Source organism: Marmota flaviventris, chromosome 14 (genome assembly GCF_047511675.1).
Source record: "Marmota flaviventris isolate mMarFla1 chromosome 14, mMarFla1.hap1, whole genome shotgun sequence".
Lineage (NCBI taxonomy): Eukaryota > Metazoa > Chordata > Mammalia > Rodentia > Sciuridae > Marmota > Marmota flaviventris.
In genome coordinates, this window is record NC_092511.1 from 20,013,465 (window position 1) to 20,032,274 (window position 18,810).

The 18,810-nt window shown below is 50.1% G+C and overlaps 1 protein-coding gene across 4 annotated transcripts in view; it reads right to left on the reverse strand.

Annotated features, from left to right (window-relative positions):
- Positions 1–18,446, reverse strand: part of Otof (otoferlin) — a 67,777-nt gene extending 49,331 nt beyond the window's left edge. For all 4 annotated transcript variants that reach the window (XM_027933441.3, XM_071601419.1, XM_071601422.1 and 1 more), the window contains exons 1-2: positions 18,395–18,446; positions 6,083–6,171 (exon numbers count right to left, since the gene is read on the reverse strand). In XM_027933441.3, coding sequence (XP_027789242.2) covers positions 6,083–6,129 — 47 coding nt within the window. In that variant the 5' untranslated portion in view covers positions 6,130–6,171; positions 18,395–18,446. The remainder of the gene's footprint in view (positions 1–6,082; positions 6,172–18,394) is intronic.
- Positions 18,447–18,810: the final 364 nt, after the last annotated feature.

The window sequence follows — 18,810 nt, forward strand, 5'->3', positions numbered from 1 at the left end:
ATGGTGGCTTCACACAAGAAGCCACAGTGAGGAGCAAGGCTGGCATCCCAAGGGCCATGAAAAGCTGGGAAAGAGACAGGACTCCTTGGCTGGTGCTAGAGATAATGGCCCAGGAGTCAGGGCCCACCTGGTCAGGGCAGCATGTCCAGAAGGGTACGTGACCCCTACAGGTGTGTGTGGTTGTATGTGTGAGGCCTGTTTTCTCAGGAGAGTCTGGGGAGCAGAACCCTGGGATAAATAAAGTTCATGGCCTGGGGCCAGGGCACGTGGGAGTAGGTTTCAGCTGAGACCCTCCAGAGCAGCTTCCAGGGGTCCTATGGAGGTATCTGGGAAGGACTGAGGCTGCTGGATGCACAAAGCTCCTCCTTTCTACCTCTTAAACCATGGGCAAGGCTGCATATGGCCAACACCACGTCGTCTTTTATCCTCATCCGCAATCCCCAAGCTCCTCGAGGGCTAGGACCTGTGCCACCGCAGAATCCCATGTTCCAACTACACAGCAGGGGACAGGCATGCAGCATTGGGGTTAGAAGCACAGTCTGGTGGTCAGAGAGACTGGGGTTTGAGACCCAGCTCTCACATCAGCGAGGCATCTGTCCCTGGAACTCACCTACACTCTCTGAGTCTGTTTGCTCCTAAGCTGAGCTAATGACCCCTACCTCACCAAGTGGATGAGATGCTCTAGTCCTTGTTTGTGCAGTGCCTCTAGGCTGTGAACCACGGTGAGTGGTATTTTCTCTTTTCCACATATTTTTTAATTGCTACATTACAGTCCTAGAAAACAGTGGGATTTGTTGGTACATATTTGTACATGCACACAATATAACAATATAATTTGGCCAATATAATTCCCCAGCAATTCCCCTTTCCCTCCTCTCCTGATCCCTTTCCTCTACTCTACTGATCATGAGGTCCTCACGCCCACACTGGTGGTGGTTTCTATGTCCTGCCTGTATTTGATATTTCCTGCATGCTCAGAGACCTCAATATCTGTTGGCTGAATTAGTGAGCAACAGTGGGTGTCCCTGCTCTGTCCCCTGTTGCTCTGGGACAGAGCAGGGTCCTCAGAGAGGTGAACTCACATGGTGCTTCCATCTGGGTCCGTTAGAACACATACCCTATTTCTGTAGAAGGAACAAAGACCCTGGGGACATGTACCATGTGTGAGAGCTGGAAGGCTCCTGGGGGTCAACTGTGCTGCCCTTGGTTTAGAGAGGAAGAGGGTGGGGCTGAGAAAGGAGACAGGAACATAATTAATGTCACATCTGGCCAGGGCAGCATGTCTATGAGGGTACATGGGCCCTAAAGATGTGAGGTGAGGTATGAGGTGAGCTATCAGATGAACCATGAGACGTGTTTGATGTCTATACCATCCTGAGGGCTATGGAGGATGAACACTGATTTAAAAAAGAGCGGGTGGGGAATCCATCTGTGTGAAGAAGAAGTGCTGGGAGCAGCCATGTTGGAGACACAGGAAATGTTTCCCTCCAGAGCTCAGAGCCCATCGGCCAGCTGACCCCATCTCCCTAAAGGTGAAACTGTCCGTCACCCCTCCAGTCTAAAACCTAACTGGGATTCTAGCCTCTTCTTAGACTAGCCCCAGGGAAGGCCCAGTCCCATCCTGGTGTCTCCTCAGCTGGAGAAACGCCGTGTGTGTATTTCTGAGGAGTATCCAGGTGACACTGATGCTGCTGCTTGCAGTGCACACTTGAGAACCTGCCTCCTCTCACACTTTGCTGACTGGCTCTTTAGGACACTGTCACTCCACCAGGACCTGCTGCAAGTTAGAACTCAGGCACATCTGTCCCCATCTTTATAGGCCCAGTAATAGCCAATAAAGTTCCCCAGGTTCAGCAGAGGTACTGCAGTGTGACAAGACACCCCCAGGGGGCAGGAAGGAGCTGTTCACCTGCAAGTGCTCAGAGAAGCCTCTGGTGCCTTTGGGGTTTCCCTTGCCTGAGTCTCAGACCTTAGACTTGGGAGGGTCCTGAGAGGACAGCTTGTCCAGCGCTGATGTCTGAAGCAACCTCCCTGACCAGGCTTTGGAGCCTCTGTTAGACACACCAGTGATGGGCAACCAGGACCCCACTACTCCAGGAGGCTCCCACTGCTAGGTCACTCTCCACTGCATTCATCGCACCCCAGGAGGACTGAATTTAATCTCCCGGAGAATCCCAACCCTGCCTACACCCTGAAGACTAAATGGCCAGTGTAGACAGTGGAACGAGCCAGAGTCCGGAGTCAGACAGATATGAGTTCAGCCAGCGGAGTCTAAGGGAGATTCCACCACCTGGCAGTTGCATGCTTTCTGGTTTGTGCTCCAGTCTGTCTGCAGGCCATGCCACCTGCTTCCCTGGAGGGTGTACAGACACTCCTTTGAGGTGGGGCAGGGTGAAGGGCCCAGGCAAGGCTGTTCCTTCGCAGGCTGGACTCTGGCAGCAGATCCAGGCTGCCACTGACCCTCCCACCTCTGCCCAGCCTCATGAGCCTGAATAGCCTGGCTGCAGCCTGGAAGCTGGGATTGTGACACTCCAAACTTGCATCCTCAAAGGGATCAACTTGCCACACCTCCAGGGAGTGACTTGGTTTTTTTTTTAAACTCCTAAGAGCCCTTCCCAAATAAAAATAATATTATTTGAAATGGACAATTGATTGTATCTAAGTCTTACATAAAATATTAAGAAAAGCAGTTTTACAAAACCTTGCTCCTTTTATAAGTTTGTGAGCAAAAAACAGGGTGCTTGCCGTGGAAACAGCTTCAAAACAATGAGAATGCCACCATCAGCCCTCCTCGCAGGCATTCCCTGGGGAAGGAGCCAGGAAAGATGGGGCAGGAAAGCCCTTGGCTCCTGCCCTTGTGGCAACCCCAGAGCCACCCTGCCCACCCAGCTGCCTTTTGTGCAGCCTGGCCTTAAATACAGTAGATCTCTCTCCTCTGGGTGGGTCAGCACAGGACAGCAGCACCCAAGGAGATGGAGGAAGGGTGGGCTTATCTACCCCTTGGATAGCAGGGTTGATTCCCTGCAAATGGAGGTAAGAGGCCATGTGGTCTGTGAGAAGGAGCACTGGCCTAGGGCTCAGGAGGTCGGGGTTGAAGACCCAGCTCTGCCCTGAACTTGCCGTGTGACCATGGGCAAGGGCCTTCCCTGGGAATGTTCCCCCTAGGCTTTTTTTGGTGAAGGATCTGGGAGTTAACCCCACACCCTCTGCAACTTCCCTTATGTGGGCCATTTAGCTACACCACCCATCACCAGGAAGGCATCCCTGCTGGAAGAACCCGTGGATGGGCCTGGCTTGCAGGGCAGGGCCAGGGGTCTCAGGTAGTTAGCCAGTAGGGAAGGAGGCCCCGGTGTAGATGGGTTTATAGACTGACCACAATAGAGTGGCAACTGGGCACCAGAAGCCTATCAATAATTCATTGTGTCCCCCTGGGAGCCGGTGTCAAATGCCTCAGGCCTCCACTGCGCTCCTGGCTTCTGAATTATTCAGGGACCCTGGCATCCTCAGCATCCAGGAGCCTGGCAATTGGGCCAGGCCATTGCCCCCCAAGATCCTGGACAGGCAGAGCAGGATGCCCAAGAACTCTGAATCCAGCATCTCGTCCTCCTGGGAAGCTCAAGTTTCCTGGAAGGAGGCCCTTGTTCCAGGCAGTGCCAAGCAGACATGGAAGACTCTTTGCTCTGGACTAGGATGCTTCCCTCTTTCCCACCTTGTCTCCATCTCCCAGAAACCCCTAGACCACCAGGTGGGGGGCAGGTGGGCCTTTTCTTTGGCTCTGGGAAATAAAGCCCCAACTCCAGGATGGGAAGTCCTGAGCCCCACCTGACTCCAAGCACCCCTCCACGCAAGCTGGCCCAGGTCAGGACAGGCCTGTGTCTCCACAAGGTGGTTTTTCCTTACCCCCATCCCATCTCTCAGCCCACAGTGTCCTGGACATTCTCTGGGTTTCTGAGAAATTGAAGACCCTCTCTCATCAGGCCTGGATGCCCCTTGAGGGTTTCCCTGTCTTCTCTTGGATGGGGACAGGAAGGGTAGGGAGGGAAGGATAGGAAGCAGAGCCCCTTCGGGCTTCCCTCTCTCGGCACTAAGGACACCTGTGTGCAGCCTTAACTCCCAGCATATCCCTGTGTGGCACGGGGAGGCTTGCTCTGCTGAGCTCTAAGGCTCATGGATGATCTGACATCTGAGGACTGGTCCCTGTTGGGGTTCCTGGGTACCCTTCCTGGCACTCAGCTTCTGATTCTGCCTCCTCCCCACATCCTCGTGGTCTGCATTGGACCCTTCTCTTGTTCCTGTGACTCCTGTCTTCATAGGTCACTTGGGTATCTCACCCCAGGGAAGAAGGCCATGCTTCATCTTGGGGGTCCCTGGAGAGGTAGGTGTCTCTTACCAACCTCTCTTGTAGCTACCAGAGGCAGCTGCCTGAATGCTGTGACCCCCTTCAAGGCAAAGAGGAGGCCTCTAGGCCCTAAGTATCTTCCCTGTAGCCCTGCCAGAAGCCCAGAAGTGCCTGTGCCCCACACTCAGAGGTCTCCAGGGCTCCTAATAAATCCCACAGAATCAAACACTCCTTGCAGCCCACGAAGTCCAGCCCTTCCTGACTCAGACATCCCCACGTGGTCTATTCTGGGCTCACTCTCTCCCCATGCTGGGGGCTCCCAGGGCGGTGCATTGGTTGGAGCGCCCTGACTGTCTGCCATCTGCTTCCTCCAGCAAGGCAGCCTGGTCCTCGTTTTGCTTAAGCACATGTTTTCTTTTCCTCTTCCCATGGCAACAAACCTCACACGAAGGGCCTGTGCCTTGATCCTTCGTTTCAGCCCCTCTAATGACTGGCTTGGTGTCTGTCTGATACAGGGTGTTCTTTCAGTAGATATTTGGTGATGACTGGCTGGGTGGATAGATGGATAGGTGGATGGATGGATGGATGAGTAGATGGACAGGTGAACAGATGAATATGTCCTCTATGACCTTCTCCTTTAGGCTTGCATTCTCTTGTCATAAAGCAAGGTTTAAAGTCCCTTCTCCCAGGCAACCCCAGGTGTTGCCTATTGAAGTTTTTTGCAACCAATATAAGAAGAGTGGACCCCTCGTCCTCCCTGGCTCAGATTGAACTACTTCTACTGATATGACCTAGGATTTGGTTAGATGTTTTTGGTTTGTACTTTCCTCCCACTGTTGAGTCACACTGAGATGGCTCAGTGTGACTGAGTGAATATCTCCACACCATTTTGGGCACACTGCAGTTAAGACATGACCTCCTCCAGCTTACATAGGAGCAACTAATTTTTGAAGCCAAGATTAATTAAGCTTTGAATGCAAACTTTATATTTCTTACATTTAACCACAATTCTAAATTGTTCAAGTTCTTCTGAATTCTGTATGTCACATGGAAAAAAGGGGACACCCTTATGGGACACCTCATGTGGAGGGTGTACTTCCTTTCCAGAATGAAAGCTCCTTGAGGCCAGTGCCCGGTTTTGTGCTGTTTTTTTTTTACAGAGGTGCTCAGTAAACATTTGTTGAATGAATGAACGGCTCTCTCTCATTCATCTCACAGCTGCCTTTTGTGGTAAATGACACATGAAGACACTGAACTCAGAGGGGTTATGGAAGCTGCCCAGGGTCACACAGTAGATGACTGACCTGGGATCTGAGATCAAGCTTGTCTTCTAAACCATCAGCCAAACTGCTTCCCAGCTTCTGTGAGACAAGTTCATTCCCAAGGCCCCAGATGGCCAGTAGGACAGTATCAGCCATTCTGTCTCTAGCTTCTCTCATGGGTTTCTGTCCCCCCAACATAGGGTAGAGAAGAAGCTTAAAGAAAAGGCCAGGAAGCCTGGGCAGGGCTGGGGACAGAAGGGTGGACAGGAAGTGAGGTGCTCTTGGCTGACAATGGTTACTCTGAAATAGGGTCCTCTGAGGACATCACGAAGGAGCAGAATGGCAGGCAGAGACCAGCCCAAGACCTCTTTGGTCTTTGAAGATCTGCCCAGGGTGGGCCAGGGGTGCAGGTCACAATTTGAGCCCAAAGAGAGGGTCATCCGAGGAGCAGGGCAGGCCTCCAACCCCACCCCACACTTACTTGTTGCTGAAGACTTTGCTGTAGTTGAAAATCTGAATCTCGAGCATCTCGGTTCTGTCAATGTTGCTGGCCACTGGCCACCGGAACGTCTGGGGAGAGAGGGAGAGCTGTGGCCTTGGGTAGAAATAGTGGGTAGGATGTGGAGGGCGGGAGGGGCTGCCAATAGCCAGCCTGCCCCTCACAAGGGTCCAGGGCTCCCTAGGGACAAATACTCAGTGGACTCTAATCCCCACAGTCACATCACGGGGGTGGCTGACCACTCCTCTTCCACAGATCGTGCTCAGAAGGTCACGTGGGCAGTGGAAGATCCTAGACCTTACCAGGACTTGTGACTTGGTCTCCAGGGTAACAGCAATGATTGTGGGTGTGACCTGGCATTGGTGCGTGCTGACTGGAGTAATGGGCCTCCGGATCTCTCCCAGTGGTCTACTCTGACCAGCATAGACCCTGCCCTGGCAGATCAAACCACCCCTCAAGTGGCACTGTTAACACTGGGGACAAGCTTTAGCTATTGAGTGTTAGGAGGGTCAGACCCACAGCCTGTCCCCAATGTGCTGTTTCTAGAGTCAACCTTGTCCTTTGGAGTCCTCCCTAAATCAGTAATAATGATAAATAGGGACTTGGCTGGGATTTTTCTCACTACCCTAGAAGAGGCAGCAAGGGCCCAACACAGAGGCTAAAAACCATGATCGGCAGGGCTTCCTCAAAGGACCTGCTACCCCAGCCTCACCCAGTCCTCCTCCTGCATGGGACAGCAAAGAAGACTGGGAAGGGAAAAGAAGAAAGAATTACATCCTGAGGGCTAGCGCTCTTGGGTATCCCCTGGAGAAGCAGTTCATAGAGATCGGGCACCTGCAAGACAGACAGCCTGACATGCAGGTTCCTAGTAGCATCTGCCCGGGTAGTGAGCGGCTGGCCTTTCCCATAGCCTCTTAGGGGACCCACAGAGCACAGAGGGCAGGAGCCCAGGGCACTTCGTTGGGTGTGGCAAGTGTGTGGTTTAGGCTCTGCAGGCAGGAAGTGCCCAGAAACTCTCTCTCAAGGGCTTCCTAATAGACAGGGGTCCTCAGCTCAGAGGAGACTGTGGGGCTATAGCCACAGAACCAGAAGCTCTGGACCCAGAATGATCTCATGTCCCTCCCTCTACTGGAATGGGAAATTGGGAGGGTCTGAGCAGGGGTCCCCTCCCATTCCACATCTGGAACCCCACTCACAAGAGATGGGGAGAAGGCCAGATAGAAACAGGTGCTGGGTGAGGGTGTACACTCTGCCTAGCTGGACTTTGGATAACCAAAATGGCCCCAGGGCTTGGAGAGCTGCTCAATGCTGTTGGAGGATGGTATCAGGGGGATTTGACAGGTGGGAGGCAATGACTGTTTAAGTTTCCTTTTTATACCCTTTCCAATTCAGACTGCTCCATAAGCCAGTAGTACATAATAACAGTGATAGTAGTAATTGTTGCCATTTATAGAGAGCTTTTCATTGTGTGGGGGTCTGAAGTCTGCGTGCACTAATTCGTTTACAACAGCCCAAGAGGCCAATAGTACCTTCTCTGTTTTATGGACAGGCAAGCTGAGGCTCAGGGAAATGGTATGATGTGGAGACGGCTAATAGCTGAGGGCGCTGGGGAGATGGCTTCTTCAGGCCCAGGCTGCAGGCTCGCCATTTCCAAAGTTGGGCTTTCCTCTTGCAGACTGGAGGGGACTTGGAGGGTTGGGGGCACACTGGGCTGGTCTGGCAGGTGTGTGCAGGCCTGTCTCAGGAAGATGGCCTTCCTGTCACCTCCCTTCAGGACTGGCCAGTCCTGGGGGTGCTGGTATGGGCATGAGAGGGAGGAAGAGGCAGAGGAGGGAGGGTCCTGGGGTGTGGTGGGAGGTGGTGGAGGGGAGCAGGAGAGCTGGGAGGCCTCCCGGGCCTCATTAAGAAGCTCGGGCTCCCGCTGTCTGGTGCCTCTGGCAGGCGGGTTGGCATAATGAGGCGGCTTGGATGGGGCTGCTGGGAAATAAGGCGGCTCTGGAAAGCCCAGCTCATTAGCTCTAGGCGAGGGGAGAGTGCTGGGGAGCCACCGAGACTGGGCTCTTGGAATGGAGCGGGCAGGCCTATTGATCCACCCCAGGGGCTGCTGGTGGGATTCGGTGTTGAAGTAGAGAAGGAACAGGAGGGAGCCGAGATGTGGGAGGAAATGGCACCAGGGAGGGAGAGCGGCTTAACTAGGTTAATGCCAGGGCGGCAGGAGAGTCATTCCCAGGAAACTCGATGGACTGAGCCAAGGGGTTGGCAAAGGGAGCTCCTGGGGTCTCTGCTGGCCCACTGCTGGGCGCAGTTCAGCTGGTGGGGACCCAAGGGCCCAACCATAGGCCAGCTGGCCAAGTGGACATGGGGTCAGTAGCCATCTCCCTATTTTTTACCTACACTATTCTTTCTGCTCATTTCTCTATTTTCCCTCTCTCTCTCTCTTTTCTTCTTCTGCTCTTTCTACTCAGCACATCCATTTTGTCTTACATCCACTTCTCTCTTTCTCTCGCTCTTGGCGGTTCCCACTCCTAACTGTATTTTTGGACTAAGATAAATATCTACTTCACCTCTGTTGAAAGAACCAAATGCAATCACAGGTGACAGGACTCTGTAAATAACATGGCACTGTGGAGATGGAGGCATTATTTGTTTGGTTTTGTTTTTTCCCGTGGGACCTCTATACATGTCCGGCCCATCTCCCTGGTCCTTCCTCTCCCTCACTCTCTGACTCTTCATCTGCCATGGCCTGTCAGTTTTTCCTGTCTCTCTCCTTTTTTGCTCTTCTCATCTGATTTCATTTCTCATTGTCTTGTTGTGCTACCCACTGGGGTGGTGTGTCCATACATGGCAGAGAATGAACAGGACGAGGTGGGAAGTTTGGGGCTTTGGGACCTCAGGGGGGAGCCTGGTTCACTGCACCCCTCCCCTGACAATGCTATCTAACCCCTGAACCACTTGATTGAAGGGAAAGGGCTTTTGAAGGAAGGTCTCCAGAAGGTCTACCCAGAACACCATGCACTGGTGACATGGCTCATAGCAACACAGCAAAGATGCAGGAAAGGGAGGAGCCCAAAGGCGCAATGCTGGCTGGTGGCAGAGGGTGGGACTGGAACCCAAGTCTCTAGAGCTTGGCCGGGGCGTATTCCACTCTGCTGGGCCTTCTCCTGAGGCTAACTCAGAGGCCTGCGATTCTGGCCATCCTTCTAGGTTGTCAGCCGTAACACAACATTTGCTTATTGAGGGCTGACCAGGCACTGGCTATGCACTTTACACATGTTATATAATCAAACCCCCACTTTACAGATAAGGAAACCAGGGCCCAGTGCGGATTTGCCTAAAGTAAGAGACCATACAGCTTAGTTGTTAAGACAAGATCCAGGCTACCCGGGTTCAAGTCCTGGCTCTGCCACTTAGCAGCTCTGTGATCTTGAGCAGCTTTCCTTGCCTCCCAGTGTCCTCATTTGTAAAACAGGTGAGAGTGTCACCTAACCCTGGGCACAGGGGAAACCCTGAAGGACCCGTGTCTGTGGTACTCTCTAGGATGTCTCCCTGTTGGCCCCATGACTGACTTTCGCCAACAGAACATGGCAGAGGTGATATTGTGTGGCTCTTAGAATTCCATTTTCACCCTCTTAGAAGACAGTGGCATGTAAAGAAGTCTAGGCTGTCCTGTTGGAGGGAGGCCATGTGGAGATAGAGTCCCTAGAGGATGAGGCCATGAGGTGGAGACCCAAAGTGTCATCCCTAGATGACAGCAGCACCCATGGAACTCCAGCTGAACAACCATCCAGTTCAAACCAACCAACACAGGATCCTAAGCAATACTCACACTGAGATTGTGTCAGTCATGGTTTAGGGTGGTTCATTACACAGCACTAGGTAATGATGACATCACCCTATGCTCTCTTGTGGCTCTAAGTATCATACTATGTCAAGGACACTTGTCACCAGAGGCAGAGCTTGGCTCCATGCTCCAGGCCTGGCTTCCCCATGCACCAGTTCTCTTGCTCCTCTCCTTCCACTGGCTTTGAGAACTCCAGGGACAGCCTTGACTGTCACTCTCAGGGCAGTCAGAGCAGAAGCAGAGCTAAAACCCAGGTTTTAGTCAGGTTCACTGGGGTCTCCCCACACTCATTGCAGGACCCAGCCCATAGTAGGTGCTCTGCAAACAGGTCTCAAATGACAGACCCAACTGCAGTGCTGCTCCTTACTTGTGGAGTGCACTTCAGCAGATTAGTGCTCCTCTCTAAAGTGTGATGGCAACAGAATGCACTTCTTGGGGTAACCATGAGGCTGGCCAGGCACTCAGCACAGACCTGGCACATGGTAAGTTCCCAGTTAACAGAGCAGCTTATTATAATGGCTGAGATCATGATGGTCATTCCAGAAACTGGAGCTAGGCCTGGCTTTTTGGTGACAGACATGGCCCGGTTGCAGGTTTGTGGGTCCAGGGGCCACTTCTCCAGCCTGGGCAGCCCCAGCATGATTCTGTGGTCAGAGCTGAGGATGGTATATTCTATTTTGGAGGATTCCCTGAAAACGGATGGCCTTGAGACTGGGCCAAAGAAACCCAGCATGTCATCTAAGACCTCTCTCCATCTCAGACCCAGGACATGTGCCTGGTATTGCCAGAGGACCATGTAGCAGCTAAGCTAAACACTGGGGCTCCAGATGTTGCAAGCCGGTGAGCCACATGTTTACTGGGCCACATGTTTACTGAGCACCTTCTGTATACCAGGTCCTGCGCATGATACCTTGTGGGATGTAGGGATGCAGGGGTGATTCTTAGTCTTGGGAATGCTTCTGGATAGTTCTGGAGACAGACACTAACCTGAAATAGTAGTCTGCAATAGGACCTTTGACAGGAGTAGGGAGGTGGGTGTTAGGGTAGTGGGAGGGAAAGAGGATCTCTGCCAGGAGAGGTCTCAGGAGCCCTTCAAGTGTCCAGTCATGACCCAGTTCACCAGCTCCAGGCTTAGCCCTGACCTGACTGGTGCTGGCTGGGGTGCAGGGTTCCACTTCCTATCAGCCCCAGGGATCTGAGGCTGTGCAGAGAGATGTCCCTGATGTGCGTGGAGAATGACCTGGCTTGTGTCCAGCTCGATCACTGACTAGTCCTGGAGTTGTCCTCAGCCAGCAAGTCAGCATCCTTAAGGGATTGTCTTCTGTTTGCGGGTGGTATGAATATGTCCTGCAAAGACACAGGGTGTGATAGAAACAGACAGCCCTGGGAGCTGAAAGGCCTGGGTTCAAGTTCCAGTCTGCTTGTCCTTCAGCTGTCATGGGCAGCTCATTTCGTCCCTCTAGACCTGTTTCTTCCACTATGGAACAAGGGCGGTAAACTAGGTGGCCTCTAAGGCCCTTTTAAGCCATCATGTCTGTGCCTTGCCTATGTCTTATCTCACCAGGCCAAAGCTAAGAGCTTCTACATTCTACCAGCTCTGCTGAGCCCTGCAGACCTGAGCAGAGGCCTGGGGTGACAGGTGCCAGTCTAGTGGATGGCCAGGCTTTCCTTCATGCTTTTATTGGGCAATATTCTCCCAGACCCATGCTGGATGCCAGCCAATGATGAAAAGGCTGGCATATTGCTGCCCCTAGAGAGCTTACAGCCCACAATTTCCATGAGCAGAAGTGGGCGGATGGGGCCAGGTCCCCTCCTCTGCCACCCCGAGGCTGAGGTTATCTCCTTCTCCTGGACTCAGAAGGCCCATGGTTCATCTCTATCTGTACTAGGCCTATCTTCCCACTAGGATGTGCTCCTTGGGGTAGAACTGAGTCTTGTCCATTTTGCAAATGTCCCTAGGCTCTGGAATAAGATAAACTTGGACTGAAATCCTGGTGTGATTCCTTATGACCTGGATGATGGCCACTTGGTGAATTATAGTGAGTATAATGCTCTGGCAAAGCTCTCAGCCCTACTTGGCACTTACTAGATGCTCAGTAAATAGCAGGGGTTCTTATTATCCTTGCTCAAGTACTATTGTTAATCTGGCCTCTCCTGTGGGGTCTGGTCCACACAAGGTCTGTGTTAGTGCCAGACCAGACCAGCTTGAGGTGAACTAAGCATGGCTGCACCTGCTCTCCTGGGCTACAAAGGCTGGGCCTCCCTCCCTCTTGGTTTCTCCAGAGTTGTAGGTTAAATGGAGGATCTCAGGTTTCCAGCCTCTGGGAAAGGGGACACCACCCAGGCTCTCTTTCCACCCACTATTGCAGGAGCATTGTCTTTCTTCCAGCCACCTCCTGCCCACTCAGGTTGCTTAGCCCCATAACAACCCTCACCCTCATCTGAGCAGAGGAGGGGACCTTTTCCAGGCTTTTTCTGGAACCCCTGACAGGCCAATTCTTCTAGGGCGCAGCCAGGGAGGATAGGATTGCCCACCTGCTGTATCCTGAGAAGGCTTCGAATCTAATCTCAGTGTGGACTTAGAATCCCAGCTTGGCCATTTCCACTCTGTCACCTTGTAACGGACCTTCTCTCTGAGCCTGAGTGTCATCGCCTGTGAATTCTTGTGGGTACTGGATAGAAGAATGGCTCAGAAAGCAGCAGGGGGCTGCTGCAGGTGGGGCTGTCTCAGTCTTCCCAGGAGGGAAGGGTGGGAAGGCTTCCTTAGTGCATCTGTCACAGCTCCCCGGCCCCTGCTCCTCCTGGTGGTCTCTACACACTGCCCTGGAGGCGGCCCCATTCCTAAGCTCCTGTGGAACCCACTTCTGAATCCAGAGTGTCTCTACCCTGGGGCTGGCACCCTTAGTTGCTCAGACATGGTCCCATGCAGAGACTCAGGGACAGCAGAGACAGTCTCCACCTGATCTGGGCTGGGCAAGAAGGACACGGTGATTAACTCTGAATGTCATGTTTATCTGTGGCTCAGGTATCCCGGGTACAGTGCATGGAAAGGGGTGGCGGTGCCCTTGGAAGGGGCATCAGGTTGCTTGCTGGCTGGAGCCAGGGCTGACCTGTCCCCTGGGAGTCTCAGAAGGAGGAAGTTGGATGCTACACCTGGCTGATGAGGCCGGGAGAGGCAGGCCCGTGGGGAGCTGGGCCAAGCTGGTGCATCTTCACCAACACGCTGTTCCCCTCTCTGGGGCCCTCACTGAGGAAAACAGGAGAGGAAGGGAGTGGGCAAGTTGTGTAATGGGGCAAGTCCGAGGCCTCCTGCAGGCTGGCTTAGCAGGCAGTGATGGGTCCTTCATCACAAGATCCCTCCTTCCGTTCGTCATCTCAGAGAGACTTCAGACCCATCCTTAGTAGCTTTTGACAATGTACCTGAGGCTGAAAGCCATGTTGAAAGTCAGGATGGGGAGAGGCAAGGACAGAAGCCTCCCTTAGCTCTGGTGATTCACTTTAAACAAGGAATCCAACGGTCCCTGGGGCTGTACCCATTTGGAAAACAGTGGTATCTGTGCCCCCTGGCTGCTCCTGAGCCCAAGTGAGAAGGTCAAGGCCTTGCTTTCCCTTCAACCAGCTCTGGGTCTGTGGGCACAACTGCACTGTGTGCTTGGGCCCAAGGGCAGAGAGACAGCTAGTTCTGCATGGCCCCTCAGCCTGGAGCCTCAAGTCTGCCATGAGGTCCTTCTGTGCCCTAACAGAGCCAGGTGTGTGAGGCAAAGCCAGGAAGAAGGGGTCAGTTATTTGGGGGTCATCTGAAGCTTCTGGATTACTACAACATGGTGACTTAGGACTGTTTGTTGGCTTTTGCCCCATAGTTACTCTGCAGAAATCACAGTAGCAGAGGGAGATATGGATTCTAGGAAGTAATAAACAGATGAGAGAGTGTGGAAACCCAGAAGACCCAGGCTAAGCTGGTGTCTGAGGTTGACTGGGGGCTATCTGGTGAGGGGCACAGGTGCAGGGAAGGTCAGGGTGGGACTAGGTGGAGGAAAGCTCTGTAGGAGGAAAGTTCCCTCTCCCCGCTCCCTGGCATTCCCTCGGATCACTGCTGCCCCTCCCTTCATTGATAAAATGGTGGCAAAAGCCTTGCTGGGGTGAGAACAAAGATAGGTACTGACTGACCAGTAGCTCTCACCTGCTCTTAGTGAACTCCCAGGGCAGGTGGTTAACAATCTAGACTGTCTTCTGTCAACAAAGTCTCCCTTAAAGAGTTCAGAGAGGAGACTCTGACTTTGGTAGAGGGACTCATGGTTCTGGGGTGACCGGGGCTCCCATCCTGGTGCTCACACCCTCTTTCTCTTCAACCCAAAGGACTCACAGAGACCCGTGTCCAAAACTTGTCACCAGACCTGACATGGTGAACTGTTAGAGCAAAGTAGAGAGACTTGGCGAGCTCATCTCCTACAGAAGAAAGATGGCATAGAGTCCTTACCAATAGCAGCCTGCGGGAGGAAGCGGGCCACCAAGAAATATGTTGGCGATATAAAATGAGGACCAGGAATATAATATTAACGTGCTTATGTGAAAGAGCAAGTTTGTAAACTGGAAGATCAACTTGAAGGGCTTCCTCAGAAGACATCAGGAAAGAATTGAGAAACAACAATAGAGCTCAGAGATGTGGCCGCTGGAAGTTAGAAGAACTGACATCTGACAATGCAGGTGGCAGAGGAGAGAAAAAATTGAATAAAAGAATGAAAAGAATATTGAAAAAATGTGGAGATAGAATTTTCTAAAATAAATGGAAGATAAAAGGCTAGATATTTGGAAGGGCTCACTAATAAGGCAAGACAGGAACAATGAGGAAAACCTGAAGATGTAGAAGAGTTTAATGATACCAAAGATTAAAAAATTATATACTTATCTATTATATTAAATAAATTGTATGTAGAATTATATCGTAACAAAGTTACAAGCATCAGGCAGCCATCAGACTTCTCAGCCACATGGAATCATACTTTGAAAATTGTGAAGACCTTTGAACCTAGAATTTTACATCTAGTGAAACTCTCAAGCTTGAGAAAATAAGAAAAAATTTACAGATCTTTTGGGCATGGGTCTCTGTGAGTCCTTTGGGTTGAAGAGAAGAGTGGGTGTGAGCACTTTAGAAGGCGTGCTACAAAATGACCCAAATCATAAACGCTTCTGGGAGAAATACTCAAATGAGAATCAAATCCAAGAGAAGCTTCCAGAGATCTGAGCAGTAAAGGGATCAGAACTTGGTGAAGACTGTTGTCTTAAGGAAGAAAAAACAAAGATGGGACGAATAAAAGAAAAGGAGGCCACACATCATAAGAACTTAGAATCAAAATTCTAACCTAGACAAGATCAGCATGAGAGATGGCCTGAAGTGGGGAAATCAAGGAGATGAATGAACTATGGGAGAAAAGGGCCAATAACTAATAGAAACAATAAATATTTTAAAATAATTTCAAAATCTTTTGATCTTATACAATTTAATTAATTTGAAAACCCAAATGAAATTTAAAATGCCCAGAAAAATATAAAAATGACAAGTTGATGCAAGAAGAAATAGATACATCAAAAAAGGAGACAAAAGAGCTTTTCTCTCAAAAAAGTCCAGCCTTAGATGTTTTTACATTTGAATCTTCCAAAATGTCAAGAAGAAGAATTCCTCTTATGAGTTGTTCCAGAAATTCTGGAATACTGTGAAACTTTTCTGCAAAAATTCTAAGTAAAAATATTTGTTAACTGGATTTAACAGTGTGTTAGAAACTAATACATTACAAAATGTACTAAAGGAGTGAAATTGTGATCGTCTCAATCGTTCAGGAAAATACTTTGATAAGGTTTGATGATGTTTTATGATGAAAACTCTAGTGAACTAGTAAGACAAGATTAGATATTAAAACTCTACTATAATAATTTCATTTAGTGATCAAACTTTAGATGCATTTATATTCTTTCATTTCAAGAACACATTGCTGTTTAATATAGCACTAGAGATCATGTCCAAGGTTCTACAGAAAGATAAGAAAGCTCGGGGCGGGGGTGGTAAAGATCAGATGGGAGGAGACAAAACACTTCTTTTGTAGATCATATGATACATAATGTGCTTAAGAAAAGCAGAATCAATAAACAAATTATTAGAATCAGTAGGAGTTCAGCAAGGTTGCCAGAAAAAAAGAGCAGGATTTAGAAAAAAGTTGAAAGCATTTCTCTATGCCAGCAATAATCAACTTTAAAAAAAAGTAATAAAAGTAAAGATAACCATTCACAATATCATCAAAACCATAAAGTATCTAGGAACTAATCAAGATGACATAAAATTTCTATATAGAAAACTCAAAATAATAATAAAGCCTGATAGGTCATTTGAATAGAAGATTTAATATTACAAACACCCAACAGCATCCTAAGTTAATTTTTCAGTTCAATGCAATCTCAATCAAAATCCCAGCTGGCTTTTGGAAGAACTTGATAAACTTACTTTAAAATTTATCCAGAAGAATAAAGGTCCACATATAGGACAACTTCAAAAAAAATAGAAAAGTAAGAAAATACAACTTGCTTCACTAGATATTATCCTATACACAGAAGAGCCATATTTATGCGGGCATATTGGCAAAGATCCAGAGTAGATTGTAGACTAATGGGATAGGGCAGGAGGCTCAGACCCAGGCCTCCAGAGACAGTAAGTGGAGAGAAGGTGATGGTTTAGTAAGCTGATGTTAGGAAAAGCAATTTCTTAAATGAAGAAAAATAAAACTGGACCTCTATCTAACACCAAATGGAAGAGATGTAAGTGTACAATCAGAAAATGTTGTAGAATCAGTAACGTGTGGGAGGGGGAAAGACTTCATAAAAACTGGAAAACATTAAGGGTTAAAGACTTTTGGTCAATGAGGAGCCCCATAGACCTAGTCCATAGACAGATGACAGACTGGGAGAAAGTATTTTCAGTATTTAAACCAACGGGGGTTGATGTCTGGAACATACAAAGCAGACTTGCTATCCAATAAGAAAAAGACAAACACCCCAATCAGGAAAAGGGCAGAGAACATGGACAATTTAGAAAAGAGGAAACTAAAAAGGCTAAAGGCATATCAAGAGATGCTCAACTCCATCAGTAATCAGAGAAATGTAAATTAAAACAACAATGAGATATCACCGTTGGCCTGGTGAAAATCAGGAATCCAGGCCCAGGAATCTGTATGCTCCATAGGTAGAAGCACAGGCAGTGGATGTGCTGGGTCAAATTAAGTGCATGCAAACTCTGAGAGCCAGCGATTGCAGATCCTGGTGTACATCCCAGAGAGATGCTCACACAGGTGCAAAAGACATGTGTGTGAGAAAATTCATTTCTGGTGGGGGAGAGTTGGAGGCCAACTGGGGTCCCTCCCTGATGAAGTGGGCAGGTGAGATATGTGTAGGGTGGCCAACTCATTCTGCTTTTCCCAGAACTTTCCCAGTTTCAGCAGTAAAAGTCTGTGTCTCAGGAACCCTCTCAGTCTCAGGCAAACCAGGATGGTTTGTCACCATCCTGTGTTGGCTGTGTTCCATGGAACACTCTACAACACAGATGGAACTTAAAAATAGTACATGGTGGAAAAAGCAGGAAAGAAAATTAAATATTGAACACACCGCCATTTAAGTAAACAAACACATGCTCTATAAGACAACAGTACAGATCTTGCAAAAATCATAAGAAAACCAAAGATATGCATTCATACATTTGAGCAGTTGCATATGGAGGGAAAGATGGGGCTAAAAGAGAAGACATACATTTGTACACGCAGCAGTGGGGCCTTGTGGGACCAACGAGACAGTGTCCCATAAACGGAGGCAAATGTTTTTATGTTCAACCCTGAATCCTGCAGTTCAAAAGAAAAGCAAGCTATCTTGGGGAAACACTGTGTTTGTGTGTCCCCCACTGTCTCCATCATAGGAAGCTTGTGGTGACCTAGGTGGGAACAGCATCTAGGCTCTTAGAAAGGGGTATAGTCTGCACGAGACTGGCCTTGTGGAAGCCCTGGTGGGGTTAGCCTGGGTCCTTCAAGGGCTCCAGGGAAACAGGGATACACTGACGAGGGACCCTTTGCTCTACCCCGTTGAGCCCTCAGCTCAGGTTCAGGCCTACATCCCTGTGGGCCCTTTCTTCAGAAAAAATGCACCAGTCACACAGTGGACCATTGATTTGGGCCTGGTCTGCCATTCTCTGCAGAATCATTCACACACAGGGGAGGATTCTCACTGAGGAGAAGAGGCTCCTCCACACCCTCCCACACCATTTCCTGCCAGGTAGCAGTGAGGAGAGCTGAGGAGCTCTGTGCAAGCCACCCACCCAGGATTGGGTCCAGATGTATCCCTGAGGGCAGAGAGGGCAACTGCTCCCCTCTGGGCTCAGAGCTTCTGGAGAAGCCCGAGGAGAGGCCCCACACGGTGCCTACCTCATCGAAGTCAGCCACATCCTCGCAGTTCTCCAGGACCCGGGAGTAGAAGGACTGCCCTGTGTGGGGGAGAGAGGGGACTCCAGTCAGACCTCAGCCCCAGAGTCATTGTAACAGCATTTGATGAAAAAAACCATGGTCATGAACTGCCGGACCGCAGGGCTATGCGGCTCTCCAGGATGAGGCGAGTCCCCATGTCACCTCTTCTCTGACCCTCAGCAGTCCTTAAGGTAGGCAGGTCAAAGGCCATTCGCTCCATTTTACAAATGGGATACTAAAATCCAGGAAGGCCAAGCTGGTCAGAATAGACATGGGAGTGGACCCCAGGGCTCTCTTCTCCCCTGGCCACTTCCCCAGGGATTCTCTTGACCTTCTTCTGCAGCCCCCCCCCCCACTGGCTGTCCCAGGCCCTGCTG